Here is a 20,052-nt window from a genome sequence, read left to right as displayed (position 1 = left end):
AATCCGCTCAGAAATGTGTGCAACATGCTTGGCGTCTGCCAATTGCTGTGAGAACACCTTCCCTTTCCAAAGGCAGAGGAGAGGATAGAACAGTGGTGTGTAATGGCACCAGTTAGATTGAGTTCATATTGTTGAATGCTGCTGTTGCCATTTACAATAGCCTTGTATACATTCTGATGTTTACCCCTGAAAGAGATCTTCACCCAGGTTTGTTTGGTTTTGGATGGGTGTATTAGGATACCTGATGTACAATATATAAATTTGCAAACTTTTTTTTTTTTTTTTTTAAAGTTTTGGATAGAGTGGAAAGGGTTTTGAACGCTTGTCAGTGCCCCCGTTAAAGAGATTCACCCTCTCTAATTGTCCTGTTTACCATTACCATGGAAAGTGAAAGTTAAAGAAAATACCAAACTTTGAGTTGCCCCAGAAAAGTAAGAGGGAAATCTTTCAATGGGAACATTTAGTTCTTGTGACCTGAGGGTCCCCAGGGAATTTCTTTAAAGCGGAGCTCCACCCAAAAGGCGAAGTTCCGCTTTAAAGACTGGTCCCTCGCTCCCCATTAAGGATTGGCACCTTTTGGGGGCGGGGGGCGAATTTGACAGGTATCCGCTTTGATCGCCTAGACGTTTGGAAGTGGAAGGTGTCCTCCCTCTACGTAGTCTTTTGGGAATTGTGACAGGTCACAGTAGACGGGGCCATTCAGGAAGTGCAGTGCTACTTGCGCATGTGCAGTGGGCACCGGGCTGTGAAGCCGCAAGCTGTCGCATCTGGGTGCCCACACTGAAGATGACAGCGCCCAGGGAGAGAAGATGGCCAGTAAAACAGGCTGCAGGGGACACACTACGGGGCTGAGGGACAGGTGAGTGGCTGTTTTTTAAAAGTCAGCAGCTACAGTTTTTAGAGCTGCTGACTTTTATTTTTTGACAGCGGGAGTGGAACTCCGCTTTAATTTATGGGGATTTCTTTTCACTTACTGTTTTGGCTATGGGACAGGTAAATCTCCACAATGGGACACAGATGGCAAAAAAAATCTGACGGGTTATAACCTCCCTTTATGCTATCAAAAATGAAAAAAGGCCTATAGTTCCAGTTTAAAATGTATATAAAGCTAAAAAAACAAACCTTTTAATATGTTGTAGCTTGTTAGTCATTAGATATGGTGGCTACATTAGTTTTCTTTGTAAAGGGCCCCCCCCCCTTTTTTTGTCACCTGTTGATCCTGCCAGTAACACACATCCTAGCCTAAGATGACAACTCATGATGATATACTCATTGTACTGTATCTATGGAGGAGTCGTGTTTTCACCACAGGACAGGACGGAAAAATACTTCACCCTCTCATTTTGTTTGTATTCTAGAGAAGGCGGGGCTACGTTGCCCACAGGGAAAGCTGTAAACAGTGGAACTGATAGGAATACAACACAGGGAGAAGAGTTATCGCATGATGAGATTTCTAGCAGAATTGCCAGGGTTTTTTCTTGGCGCTTATCAAACTGTTCTAACATTTTCAGTGGTATATTTGAGAGACTAAGAGAGCTTATTGTTGGGGGTCTATATAAACTATAAAAGTGAAGATTCACAAGGGTAAAAACCCATGAACACATGTCATACAGCATGAAAATGCCTTTACTACAAACCTCTCATCTGTACGTTAAATATGTAAAAATGTTGCAGCCTCAGAATGAGCAGTTTGGCCTTGGATACTTACAGATCACAGCAGCATTTTGTGATCCCTGATCTGATGACATCTGTTCACAGAAAAGCGGCTACTGAAATTATAAGGATCTTACCCGTGTAGTAGAAATCGTTAACAAGGAACCATCCTGTCAATCACAACACTGCTGAGCTGTGTCCTTTACCTTCTCTGCCTGCAGTGTTGTGGTTGAACTCCCGGACTGTTTTGTCCATGTATCTGGGGTGTCTTGGTATCTTTTCCTCCTCGTGAGATCTGGGGGCAGAAATGTATTTGCGTTTCGCCAAAGATTCAGATCAAGGGTAGGCAACCTCGGCATTCCAGCTGTAGTCCAACTGCAAAGCCTGTCAAGCCTGTGGCTGTCAGTCATGCAGTGCCTTAATGGACTTGCAGTTCACAACAGCTGGAGTGATGACTTTGCTTACCCCTGATCTAGACTATCTCCAGCAGACTCTGTAGTGTCTCCAGAGCATTGAAAAGAACCGGGCAGTGTGGTAAAGGTAAATGCATGGTACAGGTGCAACATTGGATTGTAAGCACCACTTCTGATTGCTTCTTTGTTGTCCTTGCAGGTCTGAAATATTACATGCATTTAGAATAAGAAGTGAGAGCTGTGATCTTGATGAAGTCATGTCTTCTCTTTACAGCTGGACCATACAGTGGTTTGGGTGAAATCATCCATCGAGAGAGTATTCCAATGCACACATTTGCCAAGTATCTCTTCACCTCCCTCCTACCTCACGATGCTGAACTGGCATACAAAATTGCACTGCGAGCAATGAGGTTTGTCTTGGCCAAGTTTGTTAATGCATCTAAATTGCTACCTGACAAAAATTTATGATTTCCACCCTCTCCTGTCTAGCCAAACATAATGATGAACTTGAAGTGCACATGCACCTAGATTAGCTTTGATATGATCCGTTTGAGAGTAAAGAGGAAAATTGCCCTTTTCAAAAACATTTCTTTTTCACCATCTAATAATGTAATCCTAGATCATTTTTATTTATTTTTATTTCAGGTACTTATATAGCGCCGTCAATTTATGCAGCACTTTACACATATATATTGTACATTCTCATCAGTCCCTAACCCTCAAGGGGTGTACAATCTAAGGTCCCTAACTTACATTCATACATGCACATATAAGGGCAATTTAGACAGGATCCAATTTACCTACCAGCATGACTTTGGAGTGTGGGAGGAAATCAGAGTACCCGGACGAAACCCACGCAGGCACAGGGAGAACATGCAAACTCCAGGCAGGTGGTGCTATGGCTGGGATTCGAACCAACGACCGTAGTACTGCCAGGCGGAAGTGCTAACCATTTAGCCACTGTGCTGCTCAAATCATGGTTCTTACTGGGATTTTGACAGACTGCAGGGTGTATGTATGTGTGTATGTATACACTGTAATAAATATATATATTATAATATAATTTATTTATTTTTTAAGCTCAGACTGAAATCTCTAGGGTATCTGGTTATCCAGCAATTCTGCAGGGTTGCAGAAAACACATATACTGATGGCCAATAAGGGGGGGAATGTATGCACTTCCAAATAGAAATGAGGAACAAGTAAAAAAAAAAAAAGTGTGTGTGTGTGTATATATGTATGTATGTATGTATGTATATATATAATATATATATATATATATATATATATATATATTTCTTTTTTTTCTTTTTTTTTTTTTTTTTGCAGGTGAAAATTACAGTAATTGAGTATTCAGTAGAAGTATTCTAGTTCCCTCCTCCCAGCATGCTCAGATTGTGCCTTGTCCTCTGTTCAGCTGATTGGAGCCCTTGGCTCATACTTTTTTCACAGTGAAGTCTCTGTGTCTGCAGGTTGCTAGTGTTGGAATCCACGGCTCCCACTGGAGACATGTCCCGCCCGCACCACATCGCCTCAGTTGTTCCTAACCGTTATCCCCGTTGGTTCACCCTGAGTCATATTGAGTCGCAGCAGTGTGAGCTGGCATCTACAATGCTGACCGCAGCCAAAGGTACAGTGATATGGACAGCTTGCTAGTATTTTCTAAGCCAGAACTTCTTTTTTTTTTTCTCCCCTTTTTAAACTGAATGTAGTGTATCTGTCTAAAGCTGCTTGTGCCAAGTCAGGCAGAAATATGTCAGAATTTGGTATTTAGAAACTAGATGAAAACAAGCAATACCTACTAGCAAACATTTGGTATTGCTTTTCTGTTCTGTTGTAGATTTGTTACATAGAGGGCCAGTTAGAACAAGGCTAGACTAATGTTGCCAACTGAAGTGCAACGTTTCTTTGCTTTCACCAATTTTATTGCTACCATGGTGGTGCTGTAGTGTGATTTTTCCCTAAGGCCCCATTCACACCTGAGTATTTTTGTAGCATGAAGCTTCCAAAATGCTCAGGGAGAAAAAAGAAACATCAGTATTATTCTATGGAGATGGTTCACTTGCCCACTGCAAGTCGCCTGAAGCTAAAAAAAATTTTGGAGCAAGTTTTGTAGGTCCATTCGGGCAGGTTGAAAAACGCTCTTGGTCGTGCAAGCGCGGTTTCATGTATTTCTATGGGAATGAAAACACGCACCAGGCATGGCAACAAATGTCACAGATGAAATTTTTCTCTATTGGCTAATACAAAAATGCCAAAACACAATAAAAGCCCGGAAAAACCCCTGAACAAACCACGCACAAACATGCGCAACAAACGAGCAGAAAAATGCACAAACAAATTATGCTCTGGTATGAATGGGGCCCAACTGGTGCATAGATTCATAAGAGGTCTGTTTGTACCTGCACCACAACCTATGGGAGTACCTCTTTGACATCTGTGCTACAGGAAGTTGGTCCTGCAGTAAGAACAAAGTAGTCACACTACATAATTGCACTGAAATTGGATAAAATCACAGATGCAGTAGTGTGAACCTAGCCTAATAGTTTTGTTTCAGTTCTCTTTTTAATTCTTTTTTCTATTTTGTCCATGTGTAAACATAGCATTGTTTAAAAGGGAGCTGCCATGACTGACATGCTTTTGAAAGGTTCAGGCTCTAGTACTGTAGTTTCCCTTTCTTGGCTTTTGTAGGACTCTTCCATGATCTTTGTTTTCTAGTAATATATATATTCTTCATCTGCACTGGAGAGCCATGTGTTTCCCTGATGCCTTCCTAGAAGGAAATAAGCAGTCTCTCTTCTTTATAGTAATTACAGTAATAAAGGTAATTATTTTCTTCTTGCAGGTGATGTTAGGCGACTGGAAACAGTGTTAGAATCCATCCAGAAAAACATCCACTCCTCATCGCACATATTTAAACTTGCACAGGATGCATTTAAAATTGCGACTTTAATGGACAGTTTACCGGATATAACTCTTTTGAAAGTATCTTTGGAGCTGGGCCTTCAGGTTAGTAAATGCTTTACCTGAAATTTGATTGGGGTGTTAAAAAGTGGTCTTTGGACAGCTGCTCTTTAACCTTGTGACGGTTAATTATTTAGAGCAACATAGTTCCAAAATATCTCCTTGTGTATGCTGCATGTAATATATGGTTTGGCATTACTGCGTCATATTCTCAAATGTTTTGGTTAGAAGTACACTTTAAGAACACATCAGCTTGAAGTTAATAAGCAGCAAATAATTAGGGTGCAGGCCCTGGCAACTGTGCAGAATATAAAGGTTTTTGGAAGGATAAGTCCCTTACATACTGTTACTACTTAGAAGAGCTTAGGAGAGAATTGCTATTTACAGCGATCAATTCCATGTCTATTTCTTGTGGCAATGTACCCAGCACTCCCATATGCTTACAAACACAGCACTAGTGTGGTAACCTAAAAATCACATGGAGGACCACACTTGTAGGCCTCGGGTCGGTGCAGCAGCTTCTATGAGGGTGCATTCATACTTGAGCTATTTGTAGCTTGAAGTTCGAAGCTCAAAAACTGCTCAAACTTAAAAAAAAAAAAGAAAAAAAAAAGTGTTTTCTATGGTGCCTGTTTGCGCAATCAGGTGTGAATAGGCACCATAGAGAACAATTGATTTTTGCTTGCGTTTTTTTGAGCTTTGAGCTACAAATCACTCAAGTGTGAATGCAGTCTAAGGCTCATACATGCTTCAGAAAATGGGAAAAAATACTTCTCCATTCTGATGATACAAGATGAGCAGATGAACCACTGCTTCTCTGTCTGTTGAATACTGGGGATGGATATGCAGACACTTCTAAAATGTTATAAGTTTTAGTGCTGTAAATCTTTCAAACTATGGGCGTCTCATCTCAACTTCTGCAGAGCACATGTGAAATTTGGCATTCTTCTGGTTTTTAGAGGTCATCCAGTTGCTTTAGTAATTTCAGGCAGTTAAAGCTGAACTAAACCCATCAATTTATGTTTCCTAAAACCGTTACATTCAGGGCATGCCATGAATGATAGCTGTCAGGGTTGCTTGTGTTCTCAACTGAACTGTCAATCCAATGGCTGGTTGCATAACTGATCACATGTGCAACACCATGGCAACTGCCGATAAAACAAAGGATGCTTCTTTGGCTTTAACCACCTCCCGCCTGCCATATAGTAATATGACGGGTGCAAGGTGGTTCTCTCGTTCTGGGAGGACGTCATATTACGTCCTCCCATTGTCACTGCGAATGCGCGGCTCAGGAAGCGTGCGGCGATCGCCGATGTGCTGTGTCCCTTGGACACAGCGGATCACGGAAAGAGCCGAAGATGTCGGCTCGGTCATGTGATCAGCTGTGTCCAATCACAGCTGATCACATGTAAACAGGGAAATTCCGGTTATCGGTATTTTTCTCTTTACAAGCTGTCACGCTGACAGCTCGAGAGGAGAGGAGAGCCAGTAATCGGCATTCCGCGGAGGGGACATGTACACTGATCATCAGGGCACTGATGATCAGTGTACCCTGATGATCAGTGTAGCCCCAGCAGTGCCACCTGTCAGTGTCCATCAGTGTCTTATGTCAGTGCCTTGTGCCAGTGCCATCAGTGCCACATATCCGTGCCTACCAGTGCCCATCTGAGCTGCTTTTCAGTGTCACCCATTAGTGCCAGTTAGTGCCACCTATCATTGCTAATCAGTGCCACCTATCAGTGCTGCTAGTCAGTGCTGCCTATCAGTGCCATATATCAGTGCTGCCTTTCAGTGCCCATCAGTGATGACTGTCAATGCCCATCAGTGCCACCTACCAGTGCCTCCTCATCAGTGTCCATCAGTGCAGCCTCATTAGTGCACATCAGTGAAGGAGAAAAATCACTTATTTACAAAATTTTATAACAAAAACAAAGAAACTTTTTTTTCAAAATTTTCAGTGGTTTTTGGTTTAAGAAGGAATAAAAATCCCAGAGGTGATTAAATAGCACCAAATAAAGCTCTATCTGTCACAAAAGAATGATAAAAATTTCATATGGGTACAGTGTTGTATGACCGCGCAATTGTCATTCAAAGTGCGACAGCGCTGAAAGCTGGAAATTGGCCTGGGCAGGAAGGGGGTATAAGTGCCCGATAGGCTAGTGGTTAAAGGATAGGTGGGTTTTGTTTACTTTTAGATTACACAAATGCTAGGGTTCATGTTAAGCTTTTGTTTCAAGATGTACCTTTTAAACACTGATTGCAAACTAAGTGCTCAGATCTCTAAAAACATGTGCAGCAATCCAACATTATATTTTTATAGAAATGGTTTGTAAAAAAGATGTACAGCTATAAAATAGACAGTTTCTTTTCGTAAAGTAAATTTTTTACCTCCCCGTAATTGTAAAAATGCAAACTGCACAAATTGACCAGCTTTTCTTCTGCCCAAGTAATAAAGATGGCCAGTTGTGCTTGTTACCTGATTACATTTGCACTTGAAAGGGTTTCACACAGTGCCCAGAAACAACTTGCAGCTCACTGTCCTTATGGAAGGTTATGTGGTCTTACAACTATCTGTATTTTCCTGAAGCTTAAAGTGAACCTGCCCTCTGTGTACCAGAAGCACCATCTAAGAGCTTACTATATGCCCTTTCTGAAATATAATTGCCTGAGGGGAGTGGGGACATCACTTCCTTGGTCATATTACAGTGCATAGACCTGGCCATTGGCTGCTAGTCTCCAGCACCCTTCCAAGGAATGTCACATGCTCCTCCGTACCTGGAAGATGCCAAGTATTGTTGCTGATGGCAGTGGGGACCACCGTAATTGATATCTCCCCACCCCTGCACATTGAGTATCACCAGGGATCTATGACACCATAAACGTGGATTCCATGTGGAAATACATAAAGCAATGCCTTTCAGAGACCGAAAGCAGGAGGTTTTCATCATAGCAGTGCCTTGGTTTAATGAAGCATTGGGGGGAATCTACCGCTACAGCCATGGATCGCATTTAAAACCCAGCAGAACACTAAACAATCCCTTTTTCCATCCAAAACTAAAGAACATTAAGTAACCCATTTGATCCATTTTTAGGTTTCTTTGCAGTTTTGTGCATTGTCACGCTTGTGACTCTGCCTGTGTATAGAGAATGGAAGCTATGTATAGGCTTAGTTTAATATTGATTCCTCATAATGGTTATCTATGGGATCCTTAATAGCTTTGTCAAAGTGTGTGTGAAATCAATTTTGTCTTTTCCCAAGTGGTAAATAGCATACATTAAAAATAGGCAGGTTGTATAAACGAAATCAAGACAGGTTTCCCTTGAGACTTACAGTATGTACCCGTAAGCAGTCTATCAACTCTTTAGTAGTGTTATCAGGAGTGTTTGAACTGTACCGCTTCCAATACCAAGCATCCTGCAATACCGTCCAATACCAAGAATCTTGCAATAGCTTCCAATACCAAGCATCCTGCAATACCTTCCAATACCAAGCATCCTGCAATAGCTTCCAGTACCAAGCATCCTGCAATAGCTTCCAATACCAAGCATCCTGCAATAGCTTCCAATACCAAGCATCCTGCAATAGCATCCAATACCAAGCATCCTGCAATAGCGTCCAATACCAAGCATCCTGCAATAGCTTCCAATACCAAGCATCCTGCAATAGCTTCAAATACCAAGCATCCTGCAATAGCTTCCAATACCAAGCATCCTGCAATAGCTTCCAATACCAAGCATCCTGCAATAGCTTCCAATACCAAGCATCCTGCAATACCTTCCAATACCAAGCATCCTGCAATACCTTCCAATACCAAGCATCCTGCAATACCGTCCAATACCAAGCATCCTGCAATACCGTCCAATACCAAGCATCCTGCAATAGCGTCCAATACCAAGCATCCTGCAATAGCGTCCAATACCAAGCATCCTGCAATAGCGTCCAATACCAAGCATCCTGCAATAGCGTCCAATACCAAGCATCCTGCAATAGCGTCCAATACCAAGCATCCTGCAATAGCGTCCAATACCAAGCATCCTGCAATAGCGTCCAATACCAAGCATCCTGCAATAGCGTCCAATACCAAGCATCCTGCAATAGCGTCCAATACCAAGCATCCTGCAATAGCGTCCAATACCAAGCATCCTGCAATAGCGTCCAATACCAAGCATCCTGCAATAGCGTCCAATACCAAGCATCCTGCAATAGCTTCCAATACCAAGCATCCTGCAATAGCTTCCAGTACCAAGCATCCTGCAATACCTTCCAGTACCAAGCAACCAAATTATAGCTTGTTATAAAGAGCCTTTGGAAGTACTGAACTGGTCATGGCACATTGTCACAAAGACTACCTAAACAGTCAGACACACAGGGAAGAGTTCTAGAGTAGGAACTCCAATCTGTCAACTACAGGTTAGAACCAAGCAAATAAAGATCACTCTCTTGTTCAAAATACGTACAGTATATACACACTGACCTTGCTGCACTTAATTCCCATGTTATCAGCCTTGTTTCGTTTACTTCTATGAACTACAGAACACCTCCCTCTGTTAAGAAGAGTGGAAGTTATTTTGTAGTCCAAATTTGGAGCGCACAATCTTGGGTGACAACGCTGCTTCTCTTTGGGTTCAGTGAGTTAGTGTTGTCACCCTAGAACAAGAAGTGATACAAATGGCTGCTGAAAGTCATTGGGGTTGACTTACTAAATCTGGTGCAGCTCTGCATTGAATCATCTTCCAGGCTATTTTGTCAGCGCTTAATTGAACAAGCTGATGTTAGAAGCCGATCTGCTACCATGCATAGCTGCACCAGATTTTACACTCTCCAGTTTCAGTAGATCAACCTCATTATGTCTAGGAAGACCGATATGCACAACTCTGTATAAGATGTGTACAGTTACTTTATGTGAGTGTAATGTTAGACCTTTCTCTGTAATTTCACTGGTCTCTTGCTTTGCAGGTAATGCGTATGACCTTATCCACTTTAAACTGGCGTCGTCGGGAAATGGTCCGATGGCTAGTAACATGTGCAACTGAAGTAGGTATGTAAAATGAAGACTAGTCGGAGTCTTTTATATGTGCGGATATTGGAGTATCGCAGATGTTATCACAAACCTTTTCAGCATGGTTTGTGGGCTTGTAGGTGTTCAAGAAAGTGGAAAACCCTTCCCAGGATTAGGATTATGGCTGTAATCAAAGGTCATCAACTGCTGACTTCTGCTGCCTCCAAATGTCTCTACTACATTTGATCTGTGGAGGGAGGTCAACTGCAGAGAAAAATGTATTTGGTATAGAGTGTGAAATGGACAGAGCCTTTCCATGTTTTTATTGTAGTGTGTGACCTTCTGTAGTGACTTCCCCCCACTTTGTGATCACTGTGACAGGAAATTACTGATATTTCTCCAGTGTTGACAAACGGCAAAGGTAAAGGCTCTAACCCTTCTCCTTTTAATACAAAACTTTACCCAGAATTCTTCTGTAATATGCAGTTGGTAGGAATGAACATGTGAATGCCATGCAGGAAAATTTTACAAATCTTCTGGTGATAGTGCTTGTTATTTGTTATTTTTGGGGTTTTGTTTTTTTTTTTCTTTAGATTCTAACTTCTCTGCTATTCTATATGTAATTCAAAGTCATTAAAACAGACCTGCGAAACCAGAAGCAATTTAAAACATATAAACTAATTTCTGGAAACCTGTGCTGAAATATGCAAATATGGCATTGCTGCCCTCCGCCTAAGTGCCATTTAGACATTTGGCGGCAGATCTGCCTGCCTGCCCGCCTGATGACTTTCTCCTTTTAAGGATACCTTTATTTTATAACAAGGGTTCTAACCATTGGTGCCAATGTCGCCCTGCTGGACAATTTGCTAGAGCTGTTCCTACCGGAAAGGAGAGGGGCTTTGACCAGGGAGGCAGGGGGTTTTTGGTAGGGGTGTTTTTGTTCCAGGTCTATATTTCTTTTAAGGAGAGAATCATTGTGCACATGGATTTGCTGGCTGTTGTCAGTTTCCCCCATATCACTTTGACAGAGACCATGTCCACGTGCCACAGGTGTGGTGTGAAATAGAGCTCTATAACATTTTCTGGTCTTTAATAACTCGGTAGCAGATATTTATTAAAATAGATATAAACCAAAGAAAATAAGTGTAAAAGTAGCAAACATGGATGCTGACATATTGATTAATAATCAGTGTGTGTATATCCATTGCTAAAGATCTAGACATATTGGTCCTGTTCATACTTTCCATGTCAGACTTCAGCTGAGCTTTCCTGTACTGTTGGGTCATTTTCCCATTGTTTAAGTGTGTGTGCATTGGTGACTAGCAGATTTTGTTGTGTGGAAATGAGTTATGTTCATTAAAGGATGTAACATGCAGCATGTTACTGTTGCAGCAGCACGCCGGAGTCAACGTTGTGCAAGCAGCCTAGGGATCTTCTCCCTGGGCCCGCTGTCACAATTAAAAAGAAAATACATGTCTGTGCGGGGTTTTGCCCACTTGACCGCGTCATTCATTCACAGAGTTCTGCGAATGGGAGAACTACAAATGCCAACACACTTTGCAGCTGACAGCTTATAGTTTGTAATGAACTACCAGGGTACTTTTGAGTGCTCTTGGTAGGTCATTGATGCTTCCTGTCATTCAGTAACTGCCTTGCCCATACGAGGTACAAACAGACAGATACACTGACAGTTTTCAGGAGCCTAAGATTGCACCTGTGATCTGCTAATCACGGGTGCAATGCTTTGCTACTTTAAAAAAAAAATGCACATTTATTTTACCTGCAAAAAGACGAGCATTATTTATTTATTTATTACAATGGTGAACCTATCCTTTTAATTTCATAGTCTGCTTTCTATGGTTTGCCCCGTGCTGTTTGGGTTTTCTTCTGTGTAATGAAATCCAAGCCTCATGAAGATAAGACCGTAACATGTTTTCTTTTCATTTGCAGGAGTTTATGCACTGGACAGCATCATGCAGAGCTGGTTCACGCTCTTCACTCCGACAGAGGCCACTAGCATTGTTGCTACGACGGTGATGTCCAACAGCACCATTGTTCGCCTGCATCTGGACTGCCATCAGCAGGAAAAGCTCGCCAGCAGTGCTAGGACGCTTGCGCTCCAGTGCGCTATGAAGGACCCCCAAAACTGTGCCCTCTCAGCACTTACTTTATGTGAAAAGGATCACATAGCTTTTGAGACTGCTTACCAAATTGTCCTGGATGCTGCTACAACTGGCATGAGCTACACACAGCTTTTTACGATAGCACGGTACATGGAGCACCGTGGTTACCCCATGAGGGCGTACAAACTGGCTACGTTGGCCATGACACACCTGAACCTGAGTTATAACCAGGATACACACCCTGCCATTAATGACGTTTTGTGGGCATGCGCGCTCAGCCATTCGCTTGGGAAAAACGAGCTAGCAGCGATAATACCTCTAGTGGTTACAAGTGTCAAATGCGCAACAGTACTGTCAGACATTCTGCGCAGGTGCACTTTGACCACACCTGGGATGGTGGGACTTCATGGACGGAGGAACTCTGGCAAACTTATGTCACTGGACAAATCCCCTTTGCGACAGCTCTTGGATGCCACGATTGGGGCCTACATAAACACAACACATTCACGGCTCACGCACATCAGTCCTCGACACTACAGTGAGTTTATAGAGTTCCTTAGCAAGGCCCGAGAGACCTTCTTAATGGCTCACGATGGACACATTCAGTTTACACAGTTCATCGACAACCTAAAACAAATTTACAAAGGGAAAAAGAAACTGATGATGTTGGTCCGGGAGCGGTTCGGTTGACAATGTGTGAATGGGGGAGGGGAGGGGGAAAAGTTTGTTTATACTTGAGCCTGCCTTTATATCCTTTTTAACTTAAGAAAAAAAAAAGTCAAAACAATACAAAAAAAAAGAGCCACACCGGTATTATGTGTATAGTTCAATTGAGTTTGCAAACAAAATTGTCATGTTGTGAAAGTCTGTGTAAATTTTTTTTTTTTTTTTTTTTCTTTTCCCTTTTTTTTCTTTTATTTTCAGTTATCTGTGTGTATGAGAGAGGTTCAAGGTTTGGTTTACACTGAGTATATGTTGTCTAGTGGCAAAAGCCCACATAGCTCTCATTTTCTGTATTTGTTCACAGCCTCAAAGATAAAAAAAAACATGAATGGCTTTAAAAGATGTACAAAAAAAAATCTTGAAAAAAAGATACCAAACTAAAAAAAAATCCTTCTACCCTCCATCCTATGACAAGTACCTCGAATGGATTCAGCTTTACTCTTCTCTATTTCATACTTACATTTCAACCTTGGCAACCACAGAACCCCAATAAGATAACAATGCTAATAGTAAAACGTTAAGGCTGACCAAATGTGGCTTTGCAATGCAGATCATCTATAAGCATGACACCACAATAACTGTGCATGTGGAAACTTAGCGACTGTCAACATACATTCTCAGGGATTATCAAGAAAAAAAAAAGAATGAGAGCATTTATTGTACTGTATATATATTATAGTATATGTCTGAATATTGAAAACAAAGTATAACATTAACTAATTTATAAAAGAATATTCTATGTAATGCAAGATACTTGAAGCTGCAGTAGCTTGGTTTAAACAAACTAAAACACAAAGGAAGCAAGCATATCAAAGTGAGACATGCGCCTTTTTTTTTTTTTTTTTTTTTTTATTTTAGTGTTGGCGAAGGTGGTGATCATAACATGCTGGGCATCTATGCAGAGCCACCTCCATTTGTTGCATGGCTTGGCTGATACTGGTTGGGAAAAAGACACTTTTTGAAATAGTTTATGTTGTTAGCTTTTGCTTTAGTAGGTTGGTAGGATTATTGACATTAAAGGAGAACTCTAAAGGAACAAAATTTTCAGTAAAAGTAAATTGGGTCATAAAAACTTGGTTGTATGCTGCTCCTAGAGGAGAAACTACAATGTGAAAAAATTATCTGCCCTGAATTTGTAGTGAAAGAGGAAGCACTAATAAACATAGAAATGATCCACGTATCACAATTGCATAAATGTATAAAGTGTTATCCAAATCTTATTAGATAAAACAATGTTGATAATCCAAATAGTACAAATCTAATATGAACATAAACCAACCACCAGCTATAGAAGACAGCTCACCGTTTTATTCAGACCCCCATTGCTAGGAAGGTGAGACACGCTTATGATGATCAAATGTATCATTCAGAATTACAAAATCTCTATCATATGGCAAGTCGAGATTAACACAGGTAAGTATGTTTTAATGCAATATATTCAAAGCTTACAGAAAAAAAAAAAAATCAAACTTCAGTGAAAATTTTCAAGTTACATATGTTAACTGTGAGAAGTTTGCTTTTTAACCGCTTCCTTACTGCCCTATAGCAGAAATACTGCTACAGGGCGGCACAGGTGCGCAAAATCACACACACACATATGTGTGTGCGTGCGTGCGTGTGTGTGTGTGTGAGTGATTTTGCATTTCCGGGTAGGGGGCATGTGTGCCCTACTCACGCCACTATTCGCAGCTGCGGCTGTCAATCACCAGGTACCGGCCGGTGATTACTCGCCAGCGCCTGGTGATTGCCAAGCATCTCTGACGGGGTTGTAAACAAAACCGTTCTCCCTGTCAGCTTGTGCACACTGTTTTGCACAACACAGCAAAGCAGTGTGCTTACAGTGAAGGACACAGAAACAAGTTGATCGCCCCCCGTGTTAACCCCTTCCTGCCCAGTGCCATCAGTACAGTGTAAGTGCTTTTTTTTTTTTCTCCAAGCACTGATCACTGTATTGGTGTCAGTGACACCAAGTCAGTTCCTCCCAGTGTTAGAATGCCTGCCACAGTCCCGCTATAAGTCGCTGATCGCCGCCATTACTAGTAAAAATTGTAAATGCTATAACTTGCACGTAAATCAATTAATTTAGACATATTGGAATTTTTTTTTTCTAGCAAAGACATGTAGCAGAATACATTTTGGCCTAAATTAATGATGAAATTTGATTTTTTTGCAAAACATTTTTTACTGGACATGTTGAATAGCAAAAAGTCCAAAATATTGTTTTTTGGGTTTTTTTCTCAAAAGTATGTCTTTTTTTTTTTTATTTTTTTAATATAAATATATATATATATATATATATATCTAATTAGCGCAAAAAAATAAAAAAAGCACAGGTGATCAAATACCACCAAAAGAAAGCTCAATTCATGGGAAAAGGACATAAATCTAATTTGGATGAAGCGTTGCACGACAGTGCAATTGTCAGTTAAAGTAACGCAGCGCCGTAACACATAAAATGGCCTGGTCAGGAAGGAGAGTAAATCCACAGGAGGGCAAGTGGTTAAACTTGAGTTTGTTTTTTTGCTCAGTAAAATATTCTTGTTTTTTTTGGGGGGGGGGGGTTTTAGTATATTTCTTCAATGGAGAAGCATACTAATCTTGATTTACTATAGGATATGGAGATTTATGAATTCTTTGACCCTCGTAGCAAGCAATAGGGGTGTGACCATATAACAGTGAGCTCCTTTCCGTAAGTGGTGGATGGAGTGTGCACTTTAGTGTTGAAGCAAGATTGGTGGTGAATCGAGATTTAATATGGACTTTCAACATTTTGTCTGAGATTTGATTTACAATTTGCACATGTTTGCTGTAATTGGTGGATCATTTACTTTCTTTAGTGCCTCCTCTCTCTTTTTCGAGATCCTCTCATGCATACCTTTTTTCTCCTTTGAAGTATGAGCTGCGGCATGCCCTCATAAAGATTACAGGTGACTGTATTTCCAGTTGTACACATAGGCTTCAGCTTTTAGAAGAGCAGTGTACAGTAAGCATTTACAAAGCTTTCAGCCAGTTTTGGGCAGCTTTATTGAAGACTTTAAATTACCAGTCAGCATTCCCATCAAAATCTGTTTACCATCTCCAAACAGGAGCTGAAGAATACTTTAAACAAGCTTCGAGCAGGTTTTAGCCACCTTTTTAGTACGTTTCAGCACAACTTGAAACTGTTGAACTTGAAAAGTGGAAATTTATCCATAACAACTTGGTAACAAATAAATGTTCTTTAGCAAGATCACCCATTCCACATACTAATTATGCTACCAGAATGAATGTGTGCTGTAAATGACCTCCAGCTTTGCTTGTTTTTTCTTGCTGGAGGCTGCCATTTTGCTGAAGCCCCAAAGTAAGTAACAGCAGTAAATCTTTAGGCTGTCAGCAGATCAGTCTCTAGTGGCTCTGATTTTTGGCACGGCACCAAAAAATAGAGAACAACCGATCGTGCAGAGTGGGGTGAGGCAGTGTATTACTGGATTTTAAACAGCTTAGGCACTTATATTTAATGTTTTACATAGCTATACCTCTAAAATGGGCCGTCCTGAAGTGAGCTAGCAGGACTTAACTTTCTGACTAAAGTTCCACGTTAAAGTGGAATTCTAGCTTTCATTTGATTTTAATTAGTTGTGGCCGAAACTGACTATTTTCTTTACACTACTATGCCTTCATTGTGTGCGTGACTGGCCAAGGTAGAAGTCTTTGGTGTCGTCTGCTGGCCTTTCCTCTTCATCCAGTCGGTGGAAGCCTTGCAGTCGGTGATAAAAATACAAGCATCTCCTGAACGGCAGAGAAGCATTCAGGACAACTCGGATTTTGTTTGGGCAGCAGACGGGAAGTTAGTGCCCCAGCTGCCTGATACAACGCACACAGCTGCTGCATAGTAATATAATGTAAATAGTTTGCTTCAGCTTGGACTAATCAAACTATTAGGCTAGGTTCACACCGATGTAGTTTGCATTTGATCCGTTTCTGCAGTGCATTTTTTACATCTGTTTTTGACTCGTTTTGCCGTGTTTTTGATGCGTTTTGCGTGGGGTTTTTTGCTTCAACTTGTTGCTGGGCAGATTAAAGCACAAAACGCATCAAAAACGCACTACATGCTTTTATGCTGCATCTCCATTGAAGTCTATAGCACCACAAATGCAATTTTTTGCGTTTAAAAAAAGTCCCTGACCCTTTCCCAAAAACGTACCGGGTGACAACGTGGAGATGTGAACCTGTCCCATAGGAAATCGTTAAACGGACTGCTGTGCGTTTCCGCAAAACAGAAAACGCATAGGTGTGAACCTAGACTTAAAGTAGAATCCCAGCTTTCATTTGTCAGTAAGAAAGCTGCTAGCAGACTTCAGAAAGCTCTCTTTAAAGGACAAGTATGAGTTTTTGAGGAACAAAGAAAAAAAAATCATTACTTGCCTCTATGCTGCAGCATTGGTGTGATACTGCAGCTGTCCCACATCAGTTCTAAGCCCATGAACTGAGCGATCATGTGACCGCTGATTGCTCAGCTCTTGGACTGCTCGGAGCAAGGCCATCAGTCACTGCACTCTGGTGCTCCAGTGAGCACTGGAGCACGAGACAGGAGAGAGGGCTAACACAGCTCTTCTGTGACCCACAAGTTAGACAGCATTCCCATTCAGATATGTTTAACATCCTCAAAGTCCCAAAGAAGCACATGTACTTTTGTGAGTCACAAGCTTCAAGCGACACTACGCTCAGGTGTGAATGGACACCATTGAATATAATGGAAATCCTAGCGTTGAGCATTGAGACACTTTAAATCTTTCTTCAAGTCACTCAGGTGTGATTGAGGCCCAGGGGCGGACTGACGATTTGGAAACTCGGGCACGGCCTGGGGTCAATAGGGGGCCACATGAGATGCCCCTGGTACCTTTTTCATAGGCTTTTTTGCGTTTGGGCAAGGACACAGGGGCCCCATGATCCCCTATTGCCCGGGGGCCCCATCAGTTGTCAGTCCGCCCCTGTTGGGGCCTTAAAAAGAAAAAGCTGTGTGAAGCTTGCAGTAAGCTTTGTAGATGCATTGTGAAAATTTGTTGTATGCGCTGCTCTTGAGCATGCTGAATGCCTGTGTGTACAGCACGACACAAGGAAATGTTGCATGGATTCCTGCTATTGGTGCAGCACCTTTTGTAGAGCAGTATTGTCAATCATTGAATCAAAAAGCGAATCGGCAGCACTGCCAGACAACACATCCAGGGACAAAAAGCACTTCTGTCAAACATTGCATTCCTGAGGCACAAAATAGATGTAACCATATAGTATCACTGAATTTTGTGTTGCCTGGAGTTCTCTCTTAACAATGCACACAGCCGGTAAGATGCTTCTAAAAGGACCTTTTTGTATACAGCCAGAGCCGAAAGCCTTAGCATTAAGAATATAATATGCCACAAAAAAGGGGATTGGGGCCTCCCTTGCAGAGAGATCTTCCAAGACACTTCATTTTTTCCAAACACAAAAAAAAACACATCCAAAAAATAGAGATTCATCCATGACGCCTTTTGTCAGCAAGCTAACAATAAGCTAACCTGTTGTGCACAAATAACAATATATATATTTCTGTGTAGGTATTTTGACTTTGTGCAGGGCAGAAAGTTGTGTAGTATGACTGTTCAAACTCGTCTCTAGTTTAATTTGATTTTTTTAAATTTTTTGTTTTATTCGAGAAAAAAAAACAGCCTTCTATCTTGCCTTGTCTTAATGCTTTAAAATAACCAAACTGGAGATCTAACTACCAAACTTGTTCATTATATAATTAAATACCAACTTCTTGGTTCCAATATTGTGTCTTTTTAATTTTTTCGCTGAATTGTTCTGTATCCTCGTGCTTTCTAAAGCCGTTTTTATTTTTTATGTTTCGGTGCAAAAGTTGTCTAGTGTCTCTTGTTCCCTTCATTAGAGAACATGCTTTAGGTATGTTTGTAAGTATTTTTATTTAGGAAAAAAAAAAAAGAAAAATTTTCATGTTCATTTTATTTATTACACTAGGTAAAAACGGTTGTACTTCATCACCCCATGTAAACATGCTCATGAAGTTGAAAGTAATTAAGATTTGATACACTGATATCAATTTATTTATGTAACTAAATCACTGTTTTATAAACTTGTTAATGATCAACAATTTTTTTGTTTTGATTAAAATTAGTTTTTTGAAAGCTGATTCTGTTTCCTTTTTGGTAGCCTGTGGCTATTTGATATTAGCAGGATGCTGTCGTGCTTTCCCTATGTGTTGTCAATGTAATCTTTATCTGAAATATTTTCAGCATATTTTTACTTTCTTGATGATGCGTTTATATGCATAAGTGCAGACTAAAGGAGGTACTCCCATTTGTTTGCAAGAGAATGATTGCATGAAGCTAGAACTGTAGTCTGAACTGTTTAATAACCACGAGTTGAAGGAAAGACAATTACTCAATCCCCCCCTTGTATTTTTTATTGTGTTCTGACAATGGGAGGCTTCCCAGCTGTAAGAATTCAATGATCACTGCTGGTGGCTATAGCTGCCAACAGTGATCAAATGCAAAAAAAACACCAGCTGTTTTTACTGAGATCAGTTGTTAGATGGACTATAGTACAACCAGCACAGTGGCTAAATGGTTAGCACTTCCGCCTGGCAGTGCTAGGGTCGTTGGTTTGAATCCCAGCCACGGCACCACCTGCTTCGACTTTGCATGTTCTCCCTGTGCCTGTGTGGGTTTCCTCTGGGTACTCCGGTTTCCTCCCACACTCCAAAGACATGCTGGTAGGTTAATTGGATCCTGTCTAAATTGGCCCTAGTATATGTATGTATGAATGTGAGTTATTGACCTTAGATTGTACGCCCCTTGCGGGTTAGGGACTGATGTGAATGTACAATATATATGTAAAGCGCTGCGTAAATTGACGGCGCTATACAAGTACCTGAAATAAATAAACCAGCTTGCCCTTACATGGATCCACCTTTGGCCGGTTCAGCAGGAATTTTTAACCATCTATATCTGGCTTATCTCTGTTTACGTTTAATAGTTTGGGCCAAGCTGGCCCAAACAAACTACTTCCTGTGCTAATAGATTTAATAGATGGGCTTGCTGTCAGCCGTTGTCTTGTGTAACCTGTTTGTAGCATGTGCCACATATAGTATACAACCGTACTGTGTTCCAGCAGCTGTACTAGGCCTTCCCATCTGCTACT

At 41.1% G+C, this 20,052-nt stretch overlaps 1 protein-coding gene across 1 annotated transcript in view; it reads left to right on the top strand.

The window, feature by feature from the left end:
* ZSWIM6 (zinc finger SWIM-type containing 6) overlaps positions 1-19,042 on the top strand; it is a 176,416-nt gene extending 157,374 nt beyond the window's left edge. Inside the window, exons 10-14 of the mRNA XM_089688048.1 lie at positions 2,341-2,476; positions 3,539-3,696; positions 4,912-5,075; positions 9,988-10,069; positions 11,981-19,042. Of these exons, the coding sequence (XP_089544174.1) occupies positions 2,341-2,476; positions 3,539-3,696; positions 4,912-5,075; positions 9,988-10,069; positions 11,981-12,843 (1,403 nt within the window). The 3' untranslated portion in view covers positions 12,844-19,042. The remainder of the gene's footprint in view (positions 1-2,340; positions 2,477-3,538; positions 3,697-4,911; positions 5,076-9,987; positions 10,070-11,980) is intronic.
* The last annotated feature ends 1,010 nt before the right edge of the window (positions 19,043-20,052 follow it).

Source organism: Staurois parvus, unplaced genomic scaffold (assembly GCF_062004578.1).
Source record: "Staurois parvus isolate SC_StPar_1 unplaced genomic scaffold, SC_StPar_1.0 ptg000445l, whole genome shotgun sequence".
Lineage (NCBI taxonomy): Eukaryota > Metazoa > Chordata > Amphibia > Anura > Ranidae > Staurois > Staurois parvus.
This window is presented reverse-complemented; position numbering and strand designations above follow the sequence as displayed.